Source organism: Ricinus communis, chromosome 9, assembly GCF_019578655.1.
Source record: "Ricinus communis isolate WT05 ecotype wild-type chromosome 9, ASM1957865v1, whole genome shotgun sequence".
Taxonomy (NCBI): Eukaryota; Viridiplantae; Streptophyta; class Magnoliopsida; order Malpighiales; family Euphorbiaceae; genus Ricinus; species Ricinus communis.
In genome coordinates, this window is record NC_063264.1 from 36,148 (window position 1) to 54,550 (window position 18,403).

The 18,403-nt window shown below is 33.3% G+C and overlaps 3 protein-coding genes and 1 pseudogene across 3 annotated transcripts; 1 reads left to right on the top strand and 3 right to left on the bottom strand.

The window, feature by feature from the left end:
- Nucleotides 1-5,187: 5,187 nt before the first annotated feature.
- LOC8270910 (U3 small nucleolar ribonucleoprotein protein IMP4) lies at nucleotides 5,188-8,772 on the top strand. The gene is made up of 9 exons (XM_002513041.4): nucleotides 5,188-5,502; nucleotides 5,585-5,668; nucleotides 5,773-5,882; nucleotides 5,972-6,022; nucleotides 6,307-6,450; nucleotides 6,561-6,650; nucleotides 7,288-7,394; nucleotides 7,899-7,983; nucleotides 8,447-8,772. Exons 1-9 carry the CDS (start codon nucleotides 5,391-5,393, stop codon nucleotides 8,543-8,545), a joined length of 882 nt encoding a protein of 293 aa, XP_002513087.1. The 5' UTR covers nucleotides 5,188-5,390; the 3' UTR covers nucleotides 8,546-8,772.
- A 503-nt stretch (nucleotides 8,773-9,275) lies between these two features.
- On the bottom strand, nucleotides 9,276-11,032 carry LOC8270911. The gene is made up of 3 exons (XM_002513042.3): nucleotides 10,667-11,032; nucleotides 10,309-10,378; nucleotides 9,276-10,118 (listed from the first exon to the last, which is right to left on the bottom strand). The coding sequence occupies exons 1-3, from the start codon at nucleotides 10,937-10,939 to the stop codon at nucleotides 9,430-9,432; spliced, it is 1,032 nt and encodes a 343-aa protein (XP_002513088.3). The 5' UTR covers nucleotides 10,940-11,032; the 3' UTR covers nucleotides 9,276-9,429.
- A 1,914-nt stretch (nucleotides 11,033-12,946) lies between these two features.
- Nucleotides 12,947-14,826, bottom strand: LOC8270912 (caffeic acid 3-O-methyltransferase). Its single transcript, XM_002513043.3, has 4 exons — nucleotides 14,136-14,826; nucleotides 13,744-14,054; nucleotides 13,478-13,542; nucleotides 12,947-13,374 (listed from the first exon to the last, which is right to left on the bottom strand). The coding sequence occupies exons 1-4, from the start codon at nucleotides 14,558-14,560 to the stop codon at nucleotides 13,072-13,074; spliced, it is 1,104 nt and encodes a 367-aa protein (XP_002513089.2). The 5' UTR covers nucleotides 14,561-14,826; the 3' UTR covers nucleotides 12,947-13,071.
- Nucleotides 14,827-15,936: 1,110 nt separating this feature from the next.
- On the bottom strand, nucleotides 15,937-17,237 carry LOC112533802 (annotated as a pseudogene).
- Nucleotides 17,238-18,403: the final 1,166 nt, after the last annotated feature.

Consider the following 18,403-nt stretch of genomic DNA (forward strand, 5'->3'; position numbering starts at 1 on the left):
GTCCAAAAATCGTCCTCCTCTCTCTCTAGAATGAAAAATCGCCTATATAGTTGATTCAGCACAGCCGGAGTCCAGGCTGTGCTGAATCTGCGGAGTCTGTCGTGTTGAGCCACCACAGGCCGTGCCCAAGCCGGTGCTGGTCCACCACAGGCCGTGCCCAAGCCGGTGCTGGTCAGCACGGCCTGATGCTGGAGACCGTGGTGGCTACGGAAACGATGCTGAAATGGCACAATTGGGGATGGCTGTCTGATAATTCAGCACGGCCGAAGTCCAGGCCGTGCTCAACCCTCGGGGTGCTTGTTCTCGACCAATTTGATGGATTATGCTCCGAAATCACCGTATTTCCCTCGATTACTGATGGTGTCCTTCGAAAATGACCTGAAACGAAAAAGGAAACAAAAGGCAGGTGATTCTAGCATAAAACAGGATAATCATACATAAAAATGTGAATAATCGGGCATGAAAACATGTGTAGTATGATGCTTATCATCCGCCGTCTTGTGTTTGACAACCCGACCTCCTTTTCCATCGGACCTATTATAAACAATTTATAATTTCATATTCTTATTTATTTTAAATTCTAGACTGTCCGCAGTAGTATACTTGATATATTACGTTTGATCTGGTATGTAACAAATTATGGAGTGTTATTATTGTCCAATTAAAGACTAGTTTATGGCATGTCAGACTGGTTTAATATTACGTTTTTATATACATATTTGAAATGTCAATTAGTAAGGCTTACTACGGGTCTTGGTGCCTTGAGCCTCCTCATTTTCTAGTGTCTTTCACGGGCCCATAGATCAGGTTATATGACATTTATCAATGGAATTGACTTAATATTTCAAATACCAATGCATCTCTGAACAAATTTCATATGATCTTACATCTGGAATATAGTGATTCAATATGCCCTTTATATGGTGGCCACAACTTATTAATCGTCGGTTTGGAACCTAGTCTATTAACCGCCACAGTTAATAATAAATCACATAAAAAATTATTAAAAGGAAAGAGAAAAAAAATCATAAAAATAAGTATATTTTTTTCTTTTCAATTTGGAATTAGCAGTTACGGTTTCATGAATAGAGAAACCAACCTTGAAACTGTCCTTTCTTTGTATTGGACTAATTTGTGCATTGTTATTGATTTTGACCGGCCCAATTCCAGGCTTGAATCACCTAGGCCACCCCTACCCTCATATATTAGTATCTTACTGAAGTAAGCAGAAAATATTTTTCCACAATCTAATATCTAGGCAGACGATTTAGGAAAGACCTTACCGTTCTTATATACTCGAGCCATTTGAACCATTCCTATTGACGAGCCAGAATTTATCAACTAGATTCTCTAAGTGGGCCATCTAAATAAGCCTAAAATTGTTTGCCCTCTCCACACAAGGCTCTGTTATCAGAAGGTGGCATAACTTGTTGAATGAACTTGGAAGCGGAGTAGTAAAATTAAAATGTTTTATATGAATGACATAAAGTAACCCTTCCAATTCCAGGAAATTAACTTCAACTTTATGCTACCTAATGTTGTATTATACTACATTCATCAACGTAATTGACTTAATATCAAAAATACCAATGCATCTCCAAATAAATTTCATATAATCATACATATGGAATGCGGTAATTCATTATGCCGTTGTATAGGGTGGCCATAGTTCATTAACTGTCAGTTTGGAACCTAGTTCACTAACCGCCATAGTTAATAATAAAATATATAAAAAATATTAAAAGGAAAGAGGAAATAAATCATATAAATAACTATTTTTTTCGATTTGGAACCAGCGGTTACGGTTCCATGAATGGAGGAACCAATCCTGGACTCGTCCTCTTTCGGTACAGGATTAATTCGTGCATAGTTTCTAATTTGACCGATTTTAACCAATCTAATAATTTTAGATACTAATTATATACCAAATATATATATAATATATATAATATATATACTAAAATATATGAAATTGATACTGAAAATTAGTTTAGGTACAAGTTATGAATACCAAATTAATATTATCAAATTGATATCAAACATATACAACACATATACTAAAATATATGAAATGGATACTAAGAAATAGTCTTAGATATTAGTTATGCATACCAAATTAATTGTCATGATCTGATTTGTGGGCCCGTGACCGGCGCTAGGGAATGGGTAGGCATAAGGCTACCGAAGCCTGACCATTCGCTAACTGAATCAAGGTATAATCCAAACTCTATCCATTATAATACTATTTCATAATCAGCTTTCAACTACGGAAAATCTAGAATTTTTAAAAATAAAAATCAAACATACCAATAAAATTAGTTACATTAAACCCAAAGGTGAAGAAAGTCGGGCTACTAGAGGAAAATAACTGCAGGAAAATAACAAACACTTGAAAAATAGTTATTTTTGACACTGTCAGTCTCGAGAGTGAGTTGAAATCATATAATCCAAAAATGAATACAACCACCTCGATAAAACATTTGTTTAATAAAAAATAAAATATTAGATCATGTCAAACTGCTTGTGGTGCCATGATTCAATAAACTATATTTTACATGTTACGGGACGAGTACCCCAGCAGAATCCTAACCCCAACACTAATTGCATTCTGGGTCTCTCACTCCAACAGGACTGGGGCCTAGAAAGCGAAGCTCGACCAGGGTCCTTAAATCTAGTATGGTCACTTAATTTCCAATAAAGCTAGCGTCCAGAGAGCAACACTCGATCAGGGACCTTTAATCCAGCAATCAGACTGTTCATAGCCCAAAAAGTTGAACTCGACCAGGACAAATCTCAAAATATTTTTTTATTACTTGTCTCAGATTTATACCAGTGTGCACGCAGTCCTGATGCAACCTATCTGGTGGCATGTTCTACTGCCATCTCATCCCGAGTTAATATGCAATCATAATATTATTAATGTGGAAATATGAATAGCAATTAGATAATTAGTTATATAAAACAGTTGTTTAGATGAATAGTAAATAAATAAATGATTTAAATCTTTAAATCAATAAATCAGAATTGCTATATAAATTTTTAGCATGACACAAATATAGCAGGGTATAGCAGATATATGATTTTAACTCACAGTTTTTGTGACTCTCTTGCTCCGTTCCTATGCTCGGGTGGAGCAAGTTGAAATGATGGATAATCTATTCACGAGAACGAATCAATCAACAAAAGTAAAATATTTAATAAATAACCCTAGGCATAGACTTCTAGAATTATTTGTCTAAGAATTTCAACTCAAAAAAACTCTACCAAAAATTCGATAGAAGCTCCACTAAAATACGGACGTTTATCCCCGTATAACGGGTTCAGGACCTGCCAGAAACACTTATAATATATATCAATTAATTAATGGGAGTCGGACCACCAAGACTACATTATCTTTCCTTACTCCACAACACACCACAAATCACAATTATTTTGCAGACGGTCCAACATAATAATTATTTCGACAATTAACTCACACATAATTTTCTGGTATTAAACTAATTGAACTCCATCACATTCACCACAGAACAACATAATAATTAATCAATATAAATTTTTAATTAACAATCTCTAAAATTATCAGCTAAAGAATTACCGAGACGCTTAATAAATCGACCGATTCGCCTTTATTTGCCGGAGTCCGATCGAAAATCCGAGCGTGCCTACAGCTCGAGACAACGCGCACATGATGATTCTAGCACCTAATTCTCCGATCTAGTCTCTGATCATCCGAAGAAAATCACGGACAACTTCGACCGTCGATTTTCAAACGGAGTCCGATCGCTGCAAAATTAGTGCCATTGGAAATCTTGAGACAAGGAGGATTCATTCATGAACTCCAATCAGCCATAACTCGCTGGAGATGGCCGAAAAAGTCCAAAAACTCAGTTGTCTTCCCTTCGCCGGAACTCTCTTCTCCAGCCACCATTTTCGGTACTACCATCGTCGAATTAAAGCTCAAGCCGATGGGAGTCGTTGCCACAAAAAACAGTAGGGCATCCAAAATTCTGCTACCTTCTTCCACATTCCCACGCTTGTCGTCGCCTCCAGCTGCTGCCACTGGCACCATCGTGCTCGCCGTCAACAACTGCTTCTTCAATCGTCACCACTGCACCTTAAACGTGACTCCTCCTCCACTGCTATTGATGGCACCTCAAATTCCTAATCCCTTAATTTTGGGCTAAATTAAAATTATAAAAAATAAAAAATTACTTATTTACCCTTACTTTAATGGTAATATTACTAAAATGCCCCTACCGACATATTTAATTACAAAAATACCAACCATAAAAATTCTTATTTAAATCCCACATTAATTCAACTATATTTTTAAACTCTCTTGTAAGAAAATGGATATCAATTTAATCCTAGTAACTAAATAATTTAATAAACCAATACATTAAAATTTAAATACTTAAATTATTGCCATCATGAGGCATTATAAAATACTAAAATTCACTCTTTAATTGATTCTAAAATTTTAGATCATTTCTTAAAATAATATGCCTCTAAAAATGCAATTCACCTATTAATGTATAAATGATGTTCTCAGATTTTATAAATAAAATTATAAAATCATCTTATTAAAATAACATTATCATCTCTACTATTTCACCTCAGATTTTTATAGAATACATTTAATTATATATATCCAATTTAGAAAATATAAAGTGCAATATCTATAATAATTACTTTACCCTTTATATAACTCATTTAATTAATTATTTAAAAATCAATCTGATTTAATATATTTTAATAGATCCCTTGTTATTTTTATCTAGTGTTAAAATCTTATAAATCATCTAATTTAAAATAAAATTTTATTACTTTAATCATATACATGAAATTAATAAAATTCATAATTTTGTTATCATCGTTATCATAATTCTTATTATTATTATTAAAAAAATTTCGAGTATTACATTAATATTATTAAATGGATATCAAATATATATCAAACATATATTAAATCTATACTAAATAATTGTATATCATAAAAAATTTTGAAAAGATATATCAAATTGTTAATACCATATACTATTTTATAAAAAATATATTTAATATATATCACTATATTTTTTAAAAAAATATTTTAACAATAAAAATGATATTTTTACCTTTTGTAGGGTATTTATGAAAAAAATACCAATTTAGAATAACGCAGTTGATGGATCAAACTATCAGTTGAATTGGGCCATGTTAATCCAAAACGACACCGAACGAACACACTGCTTCCTTTCACACACCGAAAACAACCCCCAAGCGTCGCTCTGTATTTTAGGTTTCAGCTTTTTATGTTCTAAAACCCTAACAAATTCTCAGCTTCTTTCTTTACCCCCGATTAAACAAGAAGAAAGCTTGGCTAATCATTGATAATTGAATTAGTGGAGATGTTGCGTAGAAACATAAGATTAAGGAGAGACTATTTATACAGGAAGAGCTTGGAAGGCAAAGAGAGATTACTATACGAGAAAAAACGCAAAATCAAAGAAGCCTTAGCTGGTAATGAACCTAAATTTGTGTGTATTACTATATATATATATATATGTATGTATGTATGTGAAGTTGATTCCTTTGTTAACAGAGGGAAAGCCAATTCCAACTGAGCTTAGAAACGAAGAGGCTGCTCTTCGCCAAGAAATTGATCTAGAAGATGAGAACACTGCAGGTAAAGTTTTTAATTTTTATTTATTATCTATTATTGATATTTTATGATAGAGATTGAATTGAGTATAACGTGTTTGTAATTTTTGTATTTGATGAAAATTTTAGTTCCAAAGAGTCATATTGATGATGAGTATGCAAATGCTACTGAAAAAGATCCTAAAATTTTGCTTACTACTTCTCGCAACCCAAGTGCCCCTCTTATTCAGTTTGTCAAGGTCTGTCTCCAAATAAATATTTGTGGTTTTTATTTGTCTGTTATTCGGTGTTCTATTTGGTTGTAATTTATTTCCTTTTGATCTTGTAGGAATTGAAATTTGTCTTTCCTAATGCAGAACGAATCAACCGTGGTGGTCAGGTTAGTCCTTTTTCTTTTCTTTTATTTTTTCCCTTGCAGCTGACCTAGATATTTACTTTTTTATTTTTAATTTGTTACACATAAATGCAGGCGATGAATACCTGATACTTTTTTGCTTCTGAAATAAATATGTATTTTTGTATTATTAACAATTATTAATCTATAATTTAATAGAATCTTTACTAAGAAGAATCTTTCCATGCTTCATTTGATTTAAAACCACATGTGTGTAAGCAAATGAATTCAACTTGTGAAACATTGCCACATATTTTACTTCTTTGTAGGTTATCTCTGAAATTATTGAAAGTTGCCGAGCACATGATTATACAGATGTGATTTTGGTTCATGAGCATCGTGGTGTGCCTGATGGTTTAATTATAAGTCATCTGCCTTTTGGTCCAACTGCTTACTTTGGATTGCTCAATGTGGTATGATTCTAGTCATTACTGTAGTTTTTTTTTGTTTTTTTTTATTTTGGGTCTTTTGATTAGCTTATTTCTTTGGCCAGTTAATTCCCTAATCAAGTGTCCAACTGTAGGTTACTAGACATGACATCAAGGACAAGAAAGCCATTGGAACAATGCCCGAGGCTTATCCACATTTGATTCTTAACAATTTTAAAACCAAGGTATTTTATTTCTCAAGTACTAAATATATATATCTCAGTTGTATGATTTGCATTCCTGGTAGAAAATTAGAAGTCATATTAATTATTTTAACTTTTTAAGGAGCTACATAATGTTAAGTAAGTGTCTATTAGACTTAAATTTCACATCCTTACTTGACAATTATTGTTCATTTGGACGACCTTATTATCTGGTAGAAAAAGTCCATTCAAATGAAACTATTACTTACATGCGCCCAGGTTGCTTCTTGTTTGATTAATTACATTGTAAATCTGATTAAATATTACAGAGATAAAGAATTTTTTTGAGAGGAGATATTTGATTGCGAATTGTTACAGTTTACATTTAAGTTATGGAAAAGGCTATTAAGTGGAGGCAAGAAATGAGGAATTTCACCATTGGAATCCCTATAAGATCCTAAAACATTTGTATGATATACACTACTAATGCTATGGGGGTTATGCAGTCAACACAAAGCTTATGATTAATACATTTTACAAATTGCTAATTATATTTTGCTCTTTACTGAGGATTATGAAATTCATATTATTCCATATTGTAGGCTGATTTATTAGTTTTCCCGCTACTTACTGATACTTCCTCTGCTGTGTTTTATTTTTCTTTTGTTACTTCTAATAGCTGGGAGAAAGGACAGCCAACGTTCTAAAGCATCTCTTTCCAATGCCAAAGATAGATGCTAAACGCATTATTACTTTTGCAAATCAGTCTGACTATATCTCATTCAGGTTGATGCCAAATTCTATTTCCTTGAAGGAAACTTTTGGTTATATCTTCACTTTTCCTATTCTTCTTTGAAAGTATAGATCTTAAGTTAGTCAATTTGAACTAGAACTCAATATAATTCTTATTGCTGGAGTCCTTGCATCCAAGTGAATTAATCTGACCATATTTCATTCAGCTGGAAACCACATTCTATTTCCTTGAAGGGAACTTTTGGTTAAAGCTTCACTTTTCCTTTTCTTCTTTGCAAGTTTAGATCTTAAATCAGTGAATATGAAATAGAACTCAAAATAATTCTTGTTTCTGGAGTCCTTGTAATTGTATCCAAGTGTGCCCTGACATTATTTTTATAACAAGGCAAACTCTGTAATTTTACATTTTGCATGTTGTTGATATATCATTAAAATACTCTTGTTTGTGAAATTCATCTTCTTTCTTAAATGAATTGGGGGATATTTCATCTTTCCCTTCTTGTAATATTCACTTTGTGATGCTTTTGTAATATGCAGGCATCATATTTATGAAAAGCATGGTGGTCCCAAGTCTGTTGAGCTCAAGGAAATTGGTCCACGATTTGAAATGCGGCTTTATCAGGTAAGTCTAGTGCCAGTTATTTTACTTTTTATTCTACTCAAGTCCCGCCCCAAAATAATACCCTTTGGTTTCCCACAAATTTCTTATTGTTGGTAATATGCAAAGGAGTTTTTGTTATTTTAGTAGAGGAAAGCTCATTTGGTAGTTTTTACTATTGTAGCCTCAAGTTTAAGTTTACATTGCAAGAAAATCTGGAAAAAGCACAACACTTTTACCTGGGCCATTTTTTGTGATAAATTCCAAACTAGAATTGAACCCTAGAATTCTTATTAAAAAATTCTGTTGTAACCTTACCACTTAAGAATTCTTCAACCTACATCTTTTAAGAAAAAGAAAATAATTACTTGAGGGCTTAACTGTGTTTATCCGTTTTTTTTAACATTTTAATGTCCTTAAAGCAGTACTTTTTAAATCATTATTTAACATCTTTTTTGGTTTCACTTTCATTCTCTGATTATGCCAGATAAAGTTGGGAACGATGGATCAGAATGAAGCCCACAATGAGTGGGTTATTCGACCATACATGAACACGTCCAAGAAACGCAAGTTCATTGGGGACTGATGCAAAATCCAAAACCATTTCAAGCACTGAATTGTTGTTTCTCCATTTCCTTTTCTCAATTATTCTTGATGCTGATATAGTCTTGTTATTGCTTCGTTTTTCTCTGTTTCTTCCGTTACTATGTTAATAGTCACAGGTCCTTTGAAAGCATAGTTTCATATATATTGGATCTATTTCAATGTAGTCTAGGTGGATCCTGCCATTAATCTCATCTGCTATTAATTTGACTGGTTTGGTGTCTTCATGACGAATGCTTTTCCAAGAAATAACAGGCTTAAAGACCACACAATATGATATAATTCATTGCATCCTTTTCCATTTTCTGGTCTTTGAGCATTGACAATAAGGTCGCAACTATTGTAAGCTTCAGTTTCTTTGTGCATATGAATATGTAGAATTCATTTCAGAATCAGATAGTCTCGCATGAGAATACAACATTATTTGGCACAAATTAAACATAAAAAAAACAGGCAACACATAGATGGATCATGCCTGGTGGGGAAGATAATATTGATATCTCACCCCTTTATGCAGTCTTACTTATGCTACCACAATAGTGGTATTAAAGCACATGTCACATATCTAATAATAGCACAAAGCAAAGTCGCTGCATATCAGATGAAATAATCTAAAAAATGATCACAAGAAAAGATTATATATAAAGAGTGAATAAGGTTGGAAGTCGATGCCGATCAAAGGGTTTGACATGAAAAAGAAAAATAAAAAGAGGCATAACTTGAACTGCATTATAGAGTACCTGAAAGCTAGAAAATCTATAATTGGTTTTATATTTAAAATTTTTTTACTAGTTCAGAAAGTCACTGATTGTTATAGATCATTCTATTACCAAAACAACATATTTGTCTTCTAAACAAGGAAAACACCTATGGTTGCTCAATGATCGACTGGAATGAGCGATTTGCATTCTCACGGGGTTCAGTTATCAAAATGTAGCGCACCTTGCCAAATAAATTCAGAGATGGAGGTTTAGTATGTAATGCGTCTCCATCTGAGTAATATATGGACAACATTCCAATCCAAGGGTATCCACTTCGACCTTGTGCTACTAGACGTTCTATAGAACCACATGCACCAATGGGATTGACTGCATAACGCAAATACCAATGCATTTCCAGATAAATATTGCATAATCCTACATCAGGAATGCGGCAATTAACTGTGCCCTCGTATATTGGTATTCCACCAGGATAGCCTAGACAGAAAATTTTCACAATCTGATTAGCAGGCAGATGGTCGAGGAAAGATCTTACCATTCTTCTATACTCGGGCGATTTCGGTTGACCAACTTGAATTTGTCCACCAGATTCTTCATGTTGGTCATCTGGATGAGCCTGTACTTGTCCTCCCTCTCCATGTTGGCCATCTAGAGGAGCCTCAATTAGTTCAGCGGGTTCTCCAGGGAAACAGTAAACCAAGTAAGCCAAACAAACTCCTATTATGCCAATAAGAAGTGAAGGTGATACAGATTCTGGTGACCGTGATGTTTGACTGTCACCAAAATTGTAGAGACAATTTCTGTTTCTGAGGCTTTTCGATTCAATACTGTGAGCACCTAGAATATATGTGAGACTCAGGAAGCATTAATATTAATTTTCAAGAATTCTAATCAAGGGCCTGAAAGATTATATATAACTAATAAAGACACTTGAAAGAAGCTAACTCAAGGCATTCGTGAGAAACAAATAGATCAAAATATCGCATACCTGAAAAGCAAAAAGGGGGCAAAAGAATAACAAACTTACCTCTTTCAGTCAAAACACTACTGGAGTGAAATTGCCAAGATGGTATAAGATGCCTGGGAGCAGATTCATCCTGAAAAGAAGCGAAAGCAACATATAAACAATGCAGAAGAAACCCCCTTTAACAAAATTCATTGAGGCAGACTCTTTCTCTACGCCTAATTAAGCATAGAAACTCTGGACATGATTCTTTTTTTTTTTTTTTTCTCAATTCAAGAAGATAAAAGTAAACAACAAAAAATAATGAAGACTTATCTGAAACTAAAAGAAAAAAGATCAAACAAGAAGCCAAATAAACAATTGGAATTCAAAATACTGATAGGACAATAATTAAAAAGAAAAAAAGATATCAATTAATTACCCCAGAGAAACAATAGCAAAAGCAGTGTGGTCGTCTAATCGGAAGCATGGGTGTCAGACCGCAAGAATTGTTAAACCAATCTTTTTGGTCCTCCATTGTAAAGAACACTGAATCGAATAACTCCCGTGATGAATAACTCCCATTTGAGTGAAGTGCTGATGCTGTTGAACCTTTCTTGATCTTTGGAACATGGTTATGGTTGTTGAAGAGCAAGCATACAAGAATACAGAGTACGAAAATGAAAAACACCAACTTTGTAGTATTTTTACCCATGATGAATTTCTTTAGATGAATATTGATTTGCTAACGGTTTGTTCTTGATCGGTAATAGTTGTTTCTGAGAGAAAGCTCGAGTGAAGGTTTTAAAGAATTATGGAAATGGCGGGAAGCAAAAGGACAGATGCCGTTGTAACTGAAAGTTCGTTAGAATGACAACAACGCCCTTCAAGTTAAGTTCTTCCTTTTTTCTTTTTTAAATTATTTTTAAAGTCACTCAAAGTTAATTGTATGTATCCACTTTCTTATTATTTTAATAGTATTCAATTATCTATTTCATATTTTAAATTACAAAATTAAACTTAGAAACCAAACTACCCAGCAAATAAGCCAAAATCAAAATTACAAATTAAACTTTATTTTTACATTGCAAAAAACAGTTCCACAACATCCATATTTTTAATTGCAACCATTCTGAATGTTTCTAATGGAAAATCTAGTGATCAATTAGACTTAATTAACTGATAAATAAAAAGAAAGAAAGAATGAAGATGAGAAGAAAGGCAATTTATTTGTTTTTATTGAATAAGAATATTAATTATCTTTTCACATATGTAGTCATGTCATCTGTCTAAATAAGTGATTATCAGTATTCACTCTAGCAAAACTTTCCATGCTTGCTGTCAGTTTGCACGACTGATCTAAAGTGCTATGTGCTGCTTCATCACCATTACTACGTTTGTGTTCAGTTGAATGTATTTTGAGGCCAGTTTTAATCATTACTAAAAGTGAATCCAATAAGAAATTTGAACACTAAAGCGAAGCAGTTAGACTGTTGAAGATGGATGAGGAAGGCATTGCTAGGCCTATGAGGGTGAATGTTTGATTTCTAATCAGTTTCTTCTAGGCATAAGCACCATCTTTTTCTTTTTGGAATTAACTGTATAAATGTAATAAATTATGGTCAATATCCTAATTAACATGAAAATATCTTTGATCCAATGGATCAGATACTTATTTGTAAGATATCACTGATATAATGCAATTTTTGATCTTGTTAAGATCATTTGTTATTTTGAGGTCAATAGTTCCTCAATGCCTATACACAAAAATCAAAGAAATATAGTATGGTCTCTTTCAAGCTCGCCAAAAGATTATTACAAATCAAAATCAACAGTAACATATATCATATTTTTAACCTCTTACATTAACAAGCTCTATGTATTGAAGCACATTGTTTTGCTCCATCATTGTGTTAGGATTTAGAGCAGCAAACGCAAGGAACTCAGGATCATGTTCCAATATGGCCATTATGTTCTCATCTCTGTAACAACAGGGCAGCAGCTGCCCTCTAGCGTATGGCTAGACACGGGTCAGATTGTGAACTTTTTAAACTCTGGGCTAATTTCCTTATCTGATCCAAGTAAGCCTTTGGAATTATTCCAAAAGGCATATGGTAAAGCATCATAAGAAATGGCTAATTTAACCGACTATAAAAGAATCATGCAATGTATTACTCCTTTGTATTTCCTCTCTTTCTCATGTTATTTCTATATTTCATATTTGGGTCGCAACGATTATAATATTGCCCGTAAGCCGCTGCATGGTTTGCATCCTTGGTTGCATAAGCTGCTGATATTACTTCTTGTTTCATTACTCTTTTGCTTTCTTCATGCTGGCTTGTGCTTACATGTTTTATATAGATGAACTAGAATGAGTAGTAGATGGTTTTATTGTCTTAGACTTGTCAAAGCATATGATTAATATGTTTTCTTTAGAATTCTGTATATCTATTCCTTGTCAAACTCGATCCAATTGACATGATTTTCAAGGTCAAAATCCATGATCTTGATTTCTTAGGTCATTTTGCAAGTTAGGGTCTTTGACTCTTCTCTATGATCACTAAGGATTTGATCTGAAATTAGTCATTTGTTCTTTAATTTGATGCATCAGGGGATGACAGAAGTTGAACTATGTAGAAAGATTAATATCCGCAGGTAATAAGTTCAAAAATAATATCACAACTTCTTTTTTTTAACCCCATAATTGCATTATGTCTCAAATCATTGATTAAGATACACTGGAAAAACATGACAAATACAGAAAGAAATATTTTAAACGCTTAAAAACCAAGTCTTGCAAGAAATGCCCCAAACTGAAGCTGAAACCCATATGGAAAACGTTATTAATTATTTATAGAATTCCATGACAGCAACTGCATTATAAGCAGCAAAGCAAATGAGCTGAAACCCAGAAAATCCAGCGGCCTTGCCTAGAGCCTTGAATTCTTTCTCTGTCCTTTCCTTCCCTCCACCGAAGAGAAGCATCATAACATCCAGTTGGAAAACATATTTAGCAGCAGCATTACTTGATCCCACTACTTCTGGCATCACATGGCTCACCACTATTACCTTCCCTCCTTTCGGCAAAGCTTCATAGCAGTTCTTTAGAACCTTGATGCAATCTTCATTCCCCCAGTTATGAAGTACTTCCTAGAAATATTTTTTTGTGCTGTTAAGCTTGCACGTATATGTTATCAAATTAATAATGTCAAAATTAATGCCACATCTATGATTAGGTTCTTTACAAGCATACCTTTATCATAATAGCATCTGCACTTGGAATGTCCAAGAACATATCTCCTCCCACATGTTTGACACCTACATATTTGTAAATCCAGGATTGAAGTTTGGAAAACAAGGATAACAATTATTCTGAGTGTTTTATACTTTGATGATAAGAAAGAAAGTGGCATGTATTTTAACTTCTATAATGTTTTTATTTATCTAAAACGTACGGTGTAATACAGGGAAGAGTGGCTAAGAAAAATGCAAATGCATTTAATTAACTTTGCTGCGTACCAGGATGATATGGAGCTTCTTGAACAACGTGAGGCAAGTCAAAGTTAATGCAACTGATTGAAGGGTACTCTGAAGTGATCATGTTGAGGGCAAAACCAGATCCACCGCCAACATCTACCAAACTTCCAAGTCCTTTGAAACCACTGTAATTTTCAAGTACTTTCTTCATTATAAATGATGATATGCTATCCATTGCTTGGCTGAACCCTTTCACTGACTCCGTATCTGAGCTTATGTGCTCGTATATAGGTACACCGTGAGCTTTCTCATATGGATTGCCACCTTCAAGAATCGCATCTTTCAGGTGAAGCCTACAAAATAATGTTTATCAATTAATTAATAAATGCATGGGCAGTTGAACAAGGTGTGTATATATAAATATATATACTCACCAGGCCTCTGTCCAAGCTTTGTAATCCGTAAAGCATGCAGCCATTGTTACTCCATCTTTCTTACGGACGAACAAATGGCCAATGGGTGAAAGGCCATAGCGCGTTTCAACCACATCATCAGCAACTGTTTTCAGAGAAGAATTGAGAAGTGAGTGACATGAAAAGAGTCTCAGCATACGATCAATCATGGAAACTGCATCCGGGTTCTTGGTAGGAAGCTGAGCAGTGATTTCAGTGGCAGTAAGATAGGCAGATGGACCTGCTTCAGCAATGATATCAAAAAGGCCAAGCTGTATACAATTGCTGAGTGCATGAGAGAAAACCTCACTGCTGCAGACGTGCAAACCAGAGGTAAAAACTTCTTCATCTTCTTGAGAAAGTGATGAGGGGACATTAGAAGCTTGCAGATTTTTAACTGTATCCATAAGTATCTTTTATTTTTTTTTTTCTTCTAATTATCTTTTAGACTGATCTCTTGTTTCGATATTCTCATTATTGATAAGGAGGTTGTAGGTTTATATAGATGCATGGTATACTGGCACTTCTGTGCATACAAAAGTGTTTGGTGGGAAGAGTACAATCTAACGTCTCTTTGGTTACATGGATAATTAGTTGAGGTAAATGGTTAGTCTAATTATAAAATATTGTTGTAATATCTAATAAAGCAGAAGTGATAATATGATCCATTTAATTAATTAATCATTACAAAACTATTTATATAATAAGTTATATATATTATTCTTTCCTTTATTGAGTTATGAAAAACTTATTATTTAAAATAAAAGCTCTAGTCATTTGAATTATAAATAATAATTCAAAGTATATTTTAAATGCGATTTAATCAGAGTAAACTAATATCGTATTAATTAAAATAAACCAATCATGTAATGCATGAAGTTTATATTAATTTCAATAACATTATTCTTTCTTTTATTTTCTTCCAAATCAACTCTTTAATCCCATCACATTCAAATATTTATTAATTCCTTAATAGATATGTAAATTTCTTAACGCTATAGAGATATCTAATATCTTCTATACGATTTCTTCAAAATAAATTATTTAAAAAATATATATATATATATAATACATTATATTCAGTATGAAAGAGATATTTCTATTCTAAAAAATAAATGCCACGCTATACATCATTTATTTTATTTTCCATCAAATCAACTATTTCTAATAAAAATCACATTCAAGTATTTATTAATTCCTTAAAATATATATATATATATATATATCACATGCCAGCTACTCATAGAGATATCTAATATCTACAATATGATTTCTTCAAAATAATCTTTTAAGCAATTATAGGAAATTTAATATTAATTTGGGTTAAATATTGTGATAAGAAATTCATAAGTATGAATAGCATGCACAAAAATATTTTATTTTTTTTGAATAATATATATAGTGAAGCTTATAAATAATATTGTTGACATTATATTTATAAGTTAGGCAACAATCACATGGTAGATTAAAGAAAGACCCGAATCTCCCTTCTAATTTCTTGTTGATAACAATATTTATTGACTACTAATATTATATATTTTGCTTATAAATAATTATTTTCTGACATATGAAAATCAGAATTATCATATAATTATAAATATAAATGATTGATTTTTGTCATCCCATGTTTAGGGCAGATATCACTGATATTGTTAAGATCATTTGTTATTTCCTCAATGCCTATACACAAAAACCAAAGAAATATAGTATGGTTTCTTTCAACCTCACCAAAAGATTATTACAAATTTAAATCAACAGTAACATATATCATATTTTTAACCTCTTACATTGACAAGCTATCGTATTGAAGCACCTTGTTTTGCTCCATCATTGTGTTAGGATTTAGAGCAGCAATCGCAAGGAACTCAGTATCATGTTCTAAAATGGCCATTATGTTCTCATCTAATGTCATCCATGCTTCTATCTCATTTTTCCTTCCAATATCTTTCAAGATTGTGAAATTGGAATCACAAGGACTGTTTCTGCTTGCCTCTCCAAAAATTCCAACCCAAATAGGCTTTCCCCAACCGAAAGCAATGTCATTGAAATCAAACGTATGCCAACTGAAGAAGCTGAATACATCAGGGTTTTCACTGGACATCTCTGATAGTTTGTTTAGGTGGTCGAAAATGCCTGTAGACCCTTCATCGCCAGATATAGCCTTTATGTATTCACTGTTGATTCTTGTAACACCATCTCTCTGTAGGGCCACCAACTCTTGTATCTCTATCTCTGTTTCTTCTGGGTTATATCTAGCAATTGCAGACCAAACAAGATTTCCAATGGAATACCTTGACAGGCGTGGTTTCATTAGTCTTCTTATATTCACAGCTTGTGATAACACAGATGGCCTTGAGGAACCTGATATCGATCTACAGGCTTTCATGGCTGACCTCCAAATGAAAGCAGATAATGCTTCAACCCTCGTGGGGTTATGTATTAGCTCACTTTTGCCATTGGCTGTTAAGGTAGCTATTGCATTGGCATCAAAAACAAATCGCCTTGTCTTGAACCTTCGTTTGCTAAACCACAAGCTTTCCATCAGTGATGTGTAATAAGGAGGTAATGATTCTTGTGGAGGAAAGAGCAATGATGCCTCAGATAAATTAGGACAGATAACGTTGTTAGATGATCCCCTTGCGTTGGCTGCCCAGCTTTTGATGAATGAACTCCCTGTAATTCCATCGTTAATCTTGTGCGAAAAACACATGCCAAGTGCAATTCCACCGCAATCAAAGATATTCACTTGCACAACTAGTTGTGCTACAGTTGGATCCGGTTGTTGGCAAAAGGGTTAGAAGGGAGTTAGAGTTTTTGAAAGCGACCATTTTAGCTGAGTTGAGACTTGAGTGATTCTCAAATGAGCATCATTCATGGGATAGAAAAGAATAAGTGGAGAATAGGTTGTAGGAGTAAGCTGGTCTAACAGGCATAGCTTGAATGGTTTCTGATGAAAAACTGGTAAACATGGTCTTATGCTTTCCACTGAAATAACTGCAACTTCCATATGTTAAATCTGACTGCAATATTTTGATGTAAGAATGAAATATAGAGAAAGTGAGGGAAGGAGGGAGGAACAACTAATTTTCCTTTTACATGGATGTGAAAATCTGTAACTCTTTTAACAATATGTCAAGTAGTGTCTGTACTACGAGGCCTATGCTAAAGCATCATAATTAACAAGCGGCCAATTTAACCGACTATAACAAACCTTGCACTGTTTTACTCACTTGTATTTCCTTCGTTGCTTGTTTTATCTCTGTATTTTATATTTGGGTCGGCAACTATTTTAGCAGTTTGGCACCCTTGGTTATTGGTTATATAAGCAGCAGATATTACTTCTTGTTTCATTACTTGTTGCTGCCTTAATTTACGCCGGCTTGTGCTAAGATGTTGAATGATCTAAAACTAAAATGGTTTTTAGCAGATGAGTTTTCTTTTGCATTAGAATTGTTAAAATATTTAATTGACAGGTTTGTCTATAATCCTTGTCAGACCTGATCCGAATGAAAGAATCATTCTCAAGTTCAAAATCCATTTTGCAATTAGAGTCTTTTGTTCTTTTTCTGTTTTGCTTAGAACTCGATCTGGGTAGTCCTTAACCTGATGATTAACAGGATGATAGAAGTCAAACTATATAGTTAATTAAAAAGAAATGATTCCAATTTCAAATTCAAAGTTGAATTCTCCTCAATAATTCCGACATGCTAACAGACATGAGAAATAATATAGAAAGAATTATTTGTATCTTTGTCGGCAATTCCTATATCGGCAACACAAAGCTAATGCATGGAAAAGCTTACTTGTAGAACTGCATTATAAGCAGCAAAGCAAGTGAGCCGAAACCTGCATACATGGCTGATTCTTTGGCAAAACATCATAGCAATTCTTCAGAATTTTAATTAATCATCTCCCAAGATATGAATATCATTGAAAGAAACTGAAGGAGAAGATATTTTGCTGATAGATTAAAAAATAACTGGAGTCTGTCTCAGTGAAAAATATTTATACTAAACCGGAAAACTGATTTCTCAACAGGTAGATAATAGATAAAGCACTTAAGCCGTTCATTTCAGAAAGCAGTTGGATAAATTCACCATTTCGAGGAACCCTAGAAATAGAAGACTAATAATGACACTTGAAGATGATGAAGAAAGATATTCAAAGTAGCTTGTAATTATATATGATCATAAATTAGATTGGAAATCCAAAAGCTGAGACCCCAACTATATTCAAAACATTTATTCCTA

Coding starts and splice junctions, on each gene's coding strand:
- LOC8270910 (XM_002513041.4), top strand. CDS start 5,391: ATGTTGCGTAGAAACATAAGATTAAGGAGAGACTATTTATACAGGAAG. Junction 5,503..5,584: donor AATCAAAGAAGCCTTAGCTG/GTAATGAACCTA, acceptor CTTTGTTAACAG/AGGGAAAGCCAATTCCAACT. Junction 7,984..8,446: donor TTGAAATGCGGCTTTATCAG/GTAAGTCTAGTG, acceptor TGATTATGCCAG/ATAAAGTTGGGAACGATGGA.
- LOC8270911 (XM_002513042.3), bottom strand. CDS start 10,939: ATGGGTAAAAATACTACAAAGTTGGTGTTTTTCATTTTCGTACTCTGT. Junction 10,379..10,666: donor TTTGCTATTGTTTCTCTGGG/GTAATTAATTGA, acceptor GCTTCTTTTCAG/GATGAATCTGCTCCCAGGCA. Junction 10,119..10,308: donor TAGTGTTTTGACTGAAAGAG/GTAAGTTTGTTA, acceptor CATATATTCTAG/GTGCTCACAGTATTGAATCG.
- LOC8270912 (XM_002513043.3), bottom strand. CDS start 14,560: ATGGATACAGTTAAAAATCTGCAAGCTTCTAATGTCCCCTCATCACTT. Junction 14,055..14,135: donor AAAGCTTGGACAGAGGCCTG/GTGAGTATATAT, acceptor ATTATTTTGTAG/GCTTCACCTGAAAGATGCGA. Junction 13,375..13,477: donor CAGATGCTATTATGATAAAG/GTATGCTTGTAA, acceptor AAATATTTCTAG/GAAGTACTTCATAACTGGGG.